Below are 12,242 nucleotides of genomic sequence, written 5' to 3'. Positions count from 1 at the left end.
TTAGAGACAAGTATTTTTGGGGGGAAAAAGCAACTGGCTATTATATTTTTAACTTTTTTTTTATTAGGACAAAAAGTATCTATAAAAAAAGGTATTAGCAAAATGTAAAAGCTAAAGAGCTTTATGTTCTATTTTAGAATGAGTTAATGAATGAATTATAAAGCGTTTACAGATTAATTAAGATCAAGAACATACCTATTAACCAGGGGAAGCATTATTGACAAGCAAATAGACCTTCTTTATTTAGGGTCTTAGTAGAGCAGGCCTAATTTTGCTTTAATTTCATCTAATTTAAGAAACCATCTTAGAATTTGCTAAATACCCTTGCTTTTTTCTCAGGAGTGGAAATAAAGCTAATGCTCCAATAAGCAGTTTACTTTCGTAAACTCTTACAAACATTATCCCAATGTTTGCTGCCCAATTGATGCCTTTTTTATTCCTCGTTGGCTACGTTCACACTGTGGGCCTTAAGGCTCAATTCCAATTCTATTTGTGAAATGCAATTGTTTTGTGTGGTCGTTAACATTTCCAAATATATATGCGACTTGTATTTAATTAAAAATGAATGAGTAGTTTTAGTACCATAATTACATTACCAGTATTTATGGTGACCTGGATGAATGCTTGCAAATGACCTGCAAAGTGTGCTTCCGGTACAGATCTGGTCTTCGCAGGAACAGACAGGGTTCAATAAAAGGGAATCATTTGATTTGATTGGTCATCATGAATGGAGTATTTCAGTTTCTGCAAAGCAGATGCACTCTATTAATCCTAAGCAGTGCCGCCTGACAGATAAACCCCACCTCCTTATTTTAATATAAGAACCTGAAATAAAAGGAGCTTAAAGGAATAGTACACCCAAAACATGATTAGCCTTCATTTTCTACTCACCCCCATGCTGAACAAAACTCTGGAGTACTTTTTTGATATCTCAAATGCATCTGGAGATCTGGGAGGCTTCTTGCTGTCTGCTGACATTCAAATAATGGAGGTCTATGGCGCCCGAGACAGAAAGGTCCATAAAAGTCCACAAAAACGTGTCAATATTCCTCCATACTGCTCGTCCAATGTAATCCAAGTGTCCTGAGTGGGTAGCATCCAGAATTTACTCGAAACGAAGTGATTTAGAACGTTTTAGAGCCTAAACAGTAGTGTATAGGATTTCCTAATAGCGCCCCCATGCGCGCTCACGATTCTACGGAAGCCGGCAGACCAAACCAGCGCATTCAGCTCGGCAAAGACCTCATGCTCTTCCTCAACACTGAAGTCCTCAGACATTTTTCTTTCGTTGTTTCTTTCTTTGCACAGGTAAACAGCACATTTCTTCTTCTACGCTTGCATTATCGGCAGAACAGACGCTGAATGCGCACTTTCTTCCGGTTTGGTCTGCCGGCTTCCGTAGAATCGTGAGCGCGCATGGTGGCGCTATTAGGAAATCCTATACACTACTGTTTATGCTCTAAAACGTTCTAAATGACTTCGTTTCGAGTAAATTCTGGATGCTACCCACTCAGGACACTTGGATTACATTGGACGAGCAGTATGGAGGAATATTGACACGTTTTTGTGGACTTTTATGGACCTTTCTGTCTCGGTCACCATAGACCTCCATTATTTGAATGTCAGCAGACAGCAAGAAACCTCCCAGATCTCCAGATGCATTTGAGATATCAAAAAAGTACTCCAGAGTTTTGTTCAGCATGGGGGTGAGTAGAAAATGAAGGCTAATCATGTTTTGGGTGTACTATTCCTTTAAAATGAGTTGGGAAAAAAAATTAATTGAATATGTAAAGCAGCTTTGAAAAATAAAAGTGTCAAAAAAGTCTCCATTATGAAATAAATTAATAGATTAAATAATAAATCTTTGAACAAATAAAAGAAATCTTTAAATATAATAAAATAAGGCTATTTTAACATATTTTATTTTCATCAGGACATTTATCTATTTAATCGGATATTAATTGACAATTTATCAATAGCAGTATTTATTTAATTTTGAATGAATCGAATCTCCATAGCTCTCCAGTGTGAACTGTGAACCGCATTCACATTGGTTAACTGAACCGCATGCGCAGTAGAGGATGCAATGAAATTACAACCAGATAGATCATACATATGTAGCTTCTGTTTTCATTAGTTCTATGTTAACAAGAAAATGTATTTAGAAAATAGTTTCTTCTGCCTGAAATTAGTTTTTAAATATGTTATTTTTTTGTAAATTCCGTTTATTGTCCCATAAAGGGGAAATTCACTCTCTGCACTTAACCCATCCCCCTTGCACACAATGGCAGCCCACTGTGGCCCCCGGTGAGCAGTGTGGGTTCTGCGCAGGAATCCAGAGTGCTGGCTGTGGGGATTTGAACCGGGTACTTGCAACCTTCTCAGAGCACAAGTGCACTGCTCTAACCAATAGGACAACACCCTGGTCTTTGAGAGACCAGAATTTACAAATAACTTTAACCTTTGGTCTCTCTATAATAGTGATAAATTAAAGATATTTTAAGAAATCCAGCCTTTGCACAACAAAAACTTGACCTTGCTCTGCGTTTTTTTGTGTCTTTTCATCTACGCTCGCCCTTGTCTTTGAGATTGAAACAAAAAACATTGTTTGTTTGTTTTTTCTTTTTTTTGTGTGTATGTGACTTTGCATCCTAAACAAGAAAAAGAAAAGAAAAAGGTAAACGCAGTCGGATGGGCTGCCCGAAGCTCAGGCAGTACTCTAGAAAAATTTTAAAAATCTTGGGTTCTAAAAAGAATCTGTGACTTTAATAAACTCAATTTTTTTTTTTACAACACATCCCTTTTATGAAATGTTAGGCAAATTATAACACCCAATTAGTGAGTGCTGTGGGTGGGAGGCTAGACCAAGAGTCATAAAAGTGACTGATAAGTTGTTTGGTTGTTCCACTTCAATTCCTAGAATATTTGTCACACACAAGAAGGCCTACACAAAGTATTTTTTTAAAATTCAATTGGACTGTATTATACACGTGTAATATCACTGAAAATAAGCGTGGCTAAAAGCCACTCTTAACCATTGAAAAAGTACATGATGTTTCCTGAAAAGTTGAAGGAAACCCAGATGAAGTGTAAGCACAGTTGTTTGTTTTTCCCTGAAACAGTACTGGCAGAAGGCAGCACAGGGTCATGTTTAGACACAGCAAGAGAGATAAGGGTGAACATAAACTTGAAACAGTTTTTCATTTTTGAGAAGGAGAAACTGGTTGTACGAAAACAATCATGCTTGCGTTATGTTCTTTTTGTCCTTTAGCCTTAACACCTTTACTGTGTGGCAAATAATGACTCAGAAGGCTGGGAGAACAAGTAGGGAAAGAAAACACAAACTCTGTTTATAAAGGTATGTTTAGGAAAGTTATTGTTTCTCTCTTCTATCAACAATTGGGGTGAAAAATAAAGTCAGTTTAAGATTATAGGGTTTGTCAGTTTTACTTTTCTTTATATTTTAACAAACATTTTTATTTAGGCTTCTTCTTTTAATGAATAAACAAATGGTGGAATACAGGATTTTCTGTTGCTGTGATTAAATATAATAAATATTAGCTCAAATCTGGCCAACAAAATCACATAATTTCTCCACTAAGCCCTAGAATTTTGTGTCGGTTTACTTTCTTTGTGTACAGTGAGGAACATTGGCATGTGCTAAGTTAGCATGTTAGGTACCAAACATGTTAGCAGTGCTAACATGTTTCATTTATAACTCGATCACATGCAGGTAAGCCTGCCTTTTCCACAAAAGTGAGTTAGATGGTTTGAGTCATACATCTAAAGTAGGCTTAAAAAGGGACAAGCAGAAACTTCATGACAGAATAAAACCTATTTTTTCAGCTGGAATTTAACAAACATCAAAATGACAACATACTCAGAAATTGGGAAAACATTAGTTTAAAAAAACACCATAATGAATGAAAACAATATTTGAACCAGTCTTTTGCTAGATTCTACCATATTATCCCCTATGGGTCTTTATAGAGAGTAATCACCCTCAATATAATAGACTTGATAGCTAGTTAGTGTCCACTGCCCCCTAGTGGAGTGTACCTATTATCACTAATCTTTGTTAAAAATGTAAAATTTTGCACTTCATTCGTTATAATTTAGAGAAACATTTGATACATACTTTCATAATACTCAATCATTACATAAATACTAATTTAATTACAAATTTTCAGATAAAACGTGGATTATTCCAAAGTAATCAGCTAAGTAGATTAATACACATAATGTGATAAAGACAAAATTTTTATTTTTTTTTTTGGGGGGGCGGATAATAAAAGTAGAAATAATAAAATTAACATGCTATGGTAATGTGAAACAGTAACATTTGTAGGGGTAGGCCTATGTGCAATTTAATTCAACAGCAAACATTTTATTGGATTAAGAAACTTGGCTGTAAGAGGTGGTAATAACAAAAGAATCATAATCCTTTACAGAAAAAAAATAAAGCTCAGATTCATTATTCTGTTATCATTTGAATTAAGAAAATGTACATAACTATTTATTTGAACCTTTTAAATTATTAATCATAAATTATGATGTTTCTCTTTGCCTGCATTAGTAGGAAAGTTTTTGACAGCTTTCATAGAATGGATGAAAAACTAGGGAAAAGGGTAAAAGCAATAGTTCAAGGAACTACACAGAGTGACAGTGTTTTGGAGCTATTTAAATAATAATAAAAAACACAGAAATACAAAAAATATCAGTCAAACTTTATTTATAGAGCACTTCTCATACAGTTATGTGTTACAGCAGTGATTAGAATGGATAGACAAACACTTATCAGCTTAACCTTTGGGGTACGGACAATAAAATGATGAAAATGAACAAATCAGATCATGAAATTCAATTAAATGACGTGTATTGGTAACCTAACCTGTAAAGGTGAAAATATGATCAAATGAGCCTTGGTAACATAGACCTGGCTTTTTTTTTTTAAATAAACATAACTTCAGCATGGGCAGGAAACATTCTCAAATTTAACTAGACATCCATATAGATCCAATAGATAGTTAAGCATTGTGTGCACTAGTTGAGTTTCTTCTTGGAAGATTTTAAAAATGGACTACAGAGAAGTAATGACTGATTAAAAATGACATATGGGACTAAAACGGAACTTGGCCACCATTCAAAAAAAATTAAATAATAATAATAAAGTATCCAAAGAGGTGTTTTAAGTAAGAAAATGAGAAAAGGCAAAGATTTAAGGCAAAATCTACTGTCAACGTTTCATAACTCCAACATTATAACACAAAGATAATAGATTCTAACTTTTTAATATGGACATCATACTGGACTGTATATCTAACTTGATAGGCATTTGCCTAAAACAGTGTGACAACCTACATCCTACAATCTAGTAATTGCAGAAAATAAAGCTTTATTCAGGATACTAAAAAAACAGTCAAAGAAAGCAAATCACTTTTTTTGAATTGCTTTTCCTATATAAATAATTCAAATTCTATGGAACACTGTGCATTTCATGAATCATTATTTCGACGTACTTTTTTTTTCAATTAATATACAGTATATCAAGCAGGAGTAGCAAAGCTTAATAAAATAATATATCTTGATAAGAATAAAACCACATAAAGATTTAAAGTTAACCAACCCCTGAAAAAAGTGGGATTTTTTTTTTTAGAAAAAAACAAAAAAACATTGTATAGTGTTGTACAATGCACCCGCCTTTAGTACGCAGACCACACACAATGAGGCACACACATAAACACAAACATAGGCAGAGGCAGAAAGGCATCTTAGAAATGTGAGCCATGCGCATTAGTGATCATCAAAACATTTAAAATCCTCCTACAGTTTAATTCATCTCCCACTCCAACACAAAGCCCTTAAAGTAAAGTTCTTTTTTTTAACATGACCACAGTGTGGTATGCAGATAAGCCTAAAATTATTTTATTATTATTCAATGAAACAAACATCTGCTAACACAATGTTAGAGTATTCATTTTGAAAAACAAACAAAAAGATTGAATGAACTTTTTTAATCAGAAATGACACGTCCAGATTTATTAATATCCTTCCCAATAATATGTTCAAATGATCACTTTTTGTTTTTATGGCTTTAGCATTGGTATTTCATTGTTTCTCTATAGCAATGAGCTAAAAATCATTAAAGATGGAAAACGTCCATAGATCGGATCTTTAGCCTCTATTTTCTATCAGATTTAGTCTCAGGACTTTGGCTGGTGCAGATAAACACATAGAATTTGATTCTGTCAGGACAGAAATAGAACTCTTAAATTCCCAGGAGTATGAGTGATTTAGGCCTCTACTTTAGTTTACTTTTGTATGTAAGACACAATTCTACAGTGTTAGTTCTGCTAAAAAAAAAATCTGTAAGCATGGTTATCAATAGGACTGAAGGCAGAACAAGACATGAAATCAGCCCACGTTTTGAAGAAATTTAATATTTTCTATATACAGTATAAAGTTCTACAAGTAATAACTGTAAACTGTGTATTTTACAGGAGTTGAGCAATGTGATCTCATACAAATGACTTGTCCAGCTGCTTCGCCTCTCCTGCCATCCCAGGGGATGGACTGAGTTTCGCTGCGGCTCCAGAAATGGGCAGCGCTCTTCCTCCTGGTGCAGAGGAGCCGACGTGAAGCAGAGTTCCCCCCAGTAGCAGCAGCATGCTCGCCCCCCAGCCCAGATACAATGCAGGTCCCAGTTCTCTCTTTAAAGGTGCTGCAACACTTGGATCATAGAAGTCCCTGATCGTAGCATAGGCTGTCCAAGAGATGGGAGTTAAATAGGCGAGGCCAGCCACAATGAGGAGCACCCCTGCTATCCTGGCCAGTCGAGCTTTGGAGTCCTGGTTACCGTCTCCCATGCAGTGAGTACACTTTGCCCCAACTACACCAAGCATTACAGCAAGGATGCTGAGGAGCAGGGCAAGAACCGTCAGGCCTCGGGCTGCCTGGGCAGACTTAGGGAGGGCCAAGGTGGAATCGTAGGTCTTGCACTGGATGTGACCTGTGGTCTGAGACAGACAGTTCATCCATAGACCCTCCCACAGCACCTGGGCAATCACTAACTCTCCCCCAACGAAGGCTGATATGCGCCACAGTGGAGCCGCGCAGACCAAAGCCCCGCACACCCAGCCCAGCAGGGCCAGCACCAAGCCCAGCACCTGGAGACCCATTGATGCCATGGTTGACCAGGAAGGTTTCACCGTTAATGGGTGTAGAAGCGCCTAACCCCGAACTTGGTTCTCTCACTAACAATTAAAGACTGGTTATCCACGTAATTCTTGGTCAATCAGGAAGATCTCCAGTGTCCCCACTTCTCTCTTGAACCGATCAACTATGGAGAAGAAATCATCTGTTAAAAACTATAGTTTATAGCAACACAGATAAAAGAAATTTGTCAAACTTACTTTAAACCAAGGTCCAGAGGCATCTAGATCATCCTGTCTGCTTCTACATCCACAGTCACTCTACAAACATACAGATGTCAGCCGTCCTGCCTCTGCTGTTTTGACAGGGCCACTTGTCTCACTACAGAGCACACAGTGTAGTGTGGGAGGGCAGCAGCGTAATACTGCATACTAAATATAATCAGACAAAAAGCACAAAGCAGGAGACTAGGAGACATTGTTACAGATAGAACTGCCAGCAATCATCTTGTCACGTTCTGAATTTGGGTTGGGCGGCGAAAGGGTGAAAGATGGAGGTCAGTTGGAAGCTTTTGCACATGTGTTGATCCAAGATAGAAGATTGAGTTCTCTTTGTTGGTGCTGAAAAAGCACTAATGCCCCAGAAGTTTTCTCCATTTGTCACCAAAAACCAAAAACCTCTGTCTCTTTTAGATTGAGTTAATTTGTTGAACCAACACAATGCAATGCATTAAGGGAAAGGGTTACATGAATGGTAATTTTGTTTACAAATAAAAATAGACATTTTTTTTTATATATTGATTCATATTTAATTATATTTTGCCTGATACCCCTTAACCACATTTCAATGCCACCGATTGCCTTTAAAAAATCACAATAAACATAAATATTCGTAACCTTGGTGTAAACTGAGCTGTTCTGGGGCAAACACCAATAAAAAGACCAAACTACACAAAAGGTCAAGGACGAGTTTTTTGGAAAAGTATATTTTTTTTAATTGAAAAATAATACACTAATTTACATTTCTATATCTTATATACAATCCCAATATGATTTGTTATAACCTCATAAAATGGGATGTAAAATGTTGGAAAGCTCCAAACCCATGAGTGCTTTCACAGTACATTTTTTATGTAAGTCCAAACTTTTGCCACTTGGTGGTGATAGAGACATTGCCTCCTGTTTGTCAGATTCTCTTTGAAGGTTTTTCAGAATTCCCTCCCTATACCTATCTATATAGTTTATCCTTTTAAAGCCTTGTTCTGGCCTAAAGAATAAGGTGGAAAATGAACAGTTTTACTGTTTTAACATCTTGGAATTACAATGTGACTTTAAACATGTTTCCAGGAAATATGGTCTTTTATTATGAATGGAACCCTTTGGTTTGACAGTTTAGGCTGTTTATCCACACATTATACAGACCTTAGATTTTCCAACAGCAGTATTTAATAGGGTTACGCTGTGTTCGCTGATATAAAAAGTCAGCTTTCATTAAGAGTCTATGATTAAGTAGAGGTTTAAGTGTTTGCTCTTGTAAAGAGAGCTATTGTGCTTACATCCTTGAGCTTTCTTTTCCCCAGTTTTTGTTTTTTTTTTAGGATGTGATCCCTTGGGACAAAAACTCTTTAAACAACACTCTCCTTTAATTTTACCCAGACCAAGGAAATGGCTCAGGTTACACACAGCTGGCATACCGGGCTTATCAGTAAGGATCACAAATAAAATTAGATCTGCACAGTCACACCCTGATACACAGCATTCTGAGATCAAGGGCAATTCAAGTTTACAGAGTATTCTCTGTTAAGAATTCTAATAATGATTGAACTTTATTGATCTCACATTGGAGAAATTTTTTTTTTCCAATATATTTTTATTCAAAAAAGTACAAAGTAAGGTACATAAAAATACAGTAACATGAATTGAATTTGTTTTATCTTTTAACAACCAAACCCCACCCCCCCACCCACATTCAACGAGAGAAAAAAAAAACAAAAAAAAAAAAACGTGTCAATAATACAACAATTGGGCTTCATCAATTATATTATATATATACATACGTATACACATATATACATACATGCACATATACACACACACATCTACATCCCAGGGCTCCATAGGCTTATGGATGTAACTCTATATTTTTAAGATTTTTAAAGTACTCCATCATGGGGTCCCACGCCCTGTGGAATTGTCTTGTGGAGCCTCTAATAAAGTATTTAATTTTTTCTAATTTCAAGAGAAACATTAAATCAGTGAGCCAGACCGAGACTTTAGGTGGTTCAGATGATTTCCAGAGTAAAACTATACGTCTACGAGCTACCAAGGAAGCAAAGGCAAACGCATTCATTTGATCAGTGGATAACATGTGCTCCTCAAACAATACTCCAAAGATGGCCATTCCTGCAAACGGTTTGATGTTGGTATTAAATGCTTCATTCAGTGTTTTACAGATGGATGACCAAAATTCGGTTAGTTTCGGGCAATTCCAAAACATATGGGTCATATTTGCTGGAGCAGAATGACACCGCTCACACCTGTCATCAATGTCCTTATAAATTTTTGAAAGTTTAGATTTGGTATAGTAAGTTCTATGGAGGATTTTTAACTGTATAAGGCTAAGCCGTTCGCAGGACGATGTTCCATTGACTCTTTTCAGAGCACGTTCCTAGAAATGTTCAGAAATAACAGAGCCAAGTTCTTCAGACCACGCAATTCTAAGCTCATCTAGTGTTGTTTCCCGAAGAGATGTTATGATATTTGAGATGTTTGCAATGTGCCTCCTGAGACACAAAGGGTTACGCAAAATCCTCTCAAGCCCCGAGTCCGCCGGAGAGGCCGGAAATGCTGGACTTTGACTTTGAATAAAATGACGGACCTGGAAATATCTGAAAAGATCAGTTTTTTGTAAATGGAATTTGACCGAAAGGTCAGTGAAGTTGGCAAAAACACCATCTATATAAAAATGGTCACAAGTTTCCAAACCATTTCTCCTCCATTGAGCGAAGGTGTGATCCATCCTGGCAGCCGGGAAAAGGTGATTGTTACAAATAGGGCTATATATAGAAAATTCTTTTAGATTAAAATGTTGTCTGAATTGTATCCATATCCTAAGAGAGGAAGATACTACAGGATTATGGGTGAATTTAGAGGGTGAAAGTGGTAATCCTGTAGTGACCAAAGCAGAGAGAGAGGAAGAGGTGCAGGAATTTGCTTCAATCCTACACCAATCCAGCTGCGGGTTTTGATACCAATATATAATTTTTTGGATATTAGATGCCCAGTAATAGTTTCTCATATTAGGTAAAGCCAGACCAGCTTTATCTCTGGGCCTTTCTAGATACTCTCTGCGAACTCTAGCATTTTTATTTGCCCAGAGAAAAGAGGAGAATAATTTATTTAAAGACTGGAAAAAAGACCTAGACAGAAATATTGGAAGAAACTGAAACAAATACAAAAAGCGGGGTAGTACATTCATTTTTATGCAGTTAATTCTACCCGGAAGAGATAAGTAGAGACCGGACCATCTTTGAAAATCAGCCTCCAATTTAAGCAGGAGAGGTTTGAAATTCTTTCCATAGAGATCAGAGAACGTACGGGTGATGTGTACACCTAAATATTTAAAACCGGACTTTGATATATGAAAGGGGAACGCATTGTCTGGTAGTTGAAGGGCTAGGTAGTTAACTGGGAAGCATTCACTTTTAGAATAGTTTAATTTATAACCTGAAAAACTTCCAAAGTCATTAAGAATATTGACAATAGTAGGAATAGATGACACTGGGTCAGAAATATACAACAGTAAGTCATCAGCATATAAAGAAATTTTAAGTTCAGTATCAAACCTGCGAATACCGAGAAAATTGGGGGTTGTTCTTAATTTTATTGATAAAGGCTCGATAGCTAATGCAAATAAGAGTGGGCTTAGAGGGCACCCCTGGCGTGTCCCCCTTGAGAGAGAAAATAAATGGGAAGATATCTTATTTGTAAGAACAGATGCTTTGGGTGATGTATATAACAGGCGTATCCAGGTTATAAAATTTAGACCAAAGCCAAATTTTTCCAGTACAGTAAACAAATAATTAAATTCCACTCGGTCAAATGCCTTTTCCGCGTCCAGAGAGGCAACTACTTCAGGAATCTCCCCAGACGCAGGGGAATAGAGGACATTTAAAATTTTGTGAATATTTGTAAAAGGCTGACGACCCTTTATAAAACCAGTTTGGTCTGTTGAGACGATGTTGGGTACAACATTCTCTAACCTTGATGCTAGCAGTTTGGCTAAAACTTTGACATCAACATTAAGCAAAGATATAGGTCGATATGAGCCACAATCATTTGGGTCTTTGCCTGGCTTTAAAAGAAGTGAAATGGAAGCCTCTGTTAGAGTTTGTGGTAAATGGTTCTGATTAAATGAGTGATTAAACATTTCAAGTAGCAGGGGAGCAAGTTGAAGAGAAAATTTTTTATAAAACTCAACGGTGTAACCGTCAGGTCCAGGTGATTTGCCATTCTGCATTTTATGAATGGAATCTATAATCTCTTGTAGCTTTATGGCTTCCTCAAGGCTGCCTTTGACTTGTGCATCTACTCGTGGTATATTAATATTATCTAAAAAGCCAATCATTTTGGATTTATCTTGCGGGGGACAAGATGTGTACAGTTTAGAATAAAAATCCTGAAAGGTGTTGTTTATCTCTATTGGGTCAACGGTAAGGGATTGTGGAGTATTACGTATCTGAGGTATTAGACGGGACGCAGATTTACATTTAAGCTGATAGGCCAAAAGACGGCCTGCCTTATCCCCATGTTCATAATATTGTCCTTTTAACCAAAGTTGGTGTTTTTCAGTTATTTCTGTAGACAAAAGATCATATTGGGTCGTCAATGTAACCTTTTCCTTATATAAGTCGGGTGTTGGAGTAATAGAATATTGTTGGTCGATTTGTTTTAACGATACTAAGAGATCGTTTGCTTTTTGCTTTCTTTCTTTACTCCGTGAAATAGAATAAGAAATTATCTTCCCTCTTATAACTACTTTAAGTGCTTCCCACAATATGGATGGGGATATGGAATCAGATCTGTTAAAAT

The 12,242-nt window shown here is 36.6% G+C and overlaps 1 protein-coding gene across 1 annotated transcript; it reads right to left on the bottom strand.

The window, feature by feature from the left end:
* Positions 1–4,715: 4,715 nt before the first annotated feature.
* On the bottom strand, positions 4,716–7,572 carry LOC119774326 (claudin-4). Its single transcript, XM_038271769.1, has 2 exons — positions 7,413–7,572; positions 4,716–7,339 (listed from the first exon to the last, which is right to left on the bottom strand). Exon 2 carries the CDS (start codon positions 7,185–7,187, stop codon positions 6,519–6,521), a length of 669 nt encoding a protein of 222 aa, XP_038127697.1. The 5' UTR covers positions 7,188–7,339; positions 7,413–7,572; the 3' UTR covers positions 4,716–6,518.
* Between the last annotated feature and the right edge of the window lie 4,670 nt (positions 7,573–12,242).

The sequence above is a fragment of the Cyprinodon tularosa genome, unplaced genomic scaffold (genome assembly GCF_016077235.1).
Source record: "Cyprinodon tularosa strain WSP-4 unplaced genomic scaffold, ASM1607723v1 ctg81, whole genome shotgun sequence".
In the NCBI taxonomy this organism is placed as follows: domain Eukaryota; kingdom Metazoa; phylum Chordata; class Actinopteri; order Cyprinodontiformes; family Cyprinodontidae; genus Cyprinodon; species Cyprinodon tularosa.
This window is presented reverse-complemented; position numbering and strand designations above follow the sequence as displayed.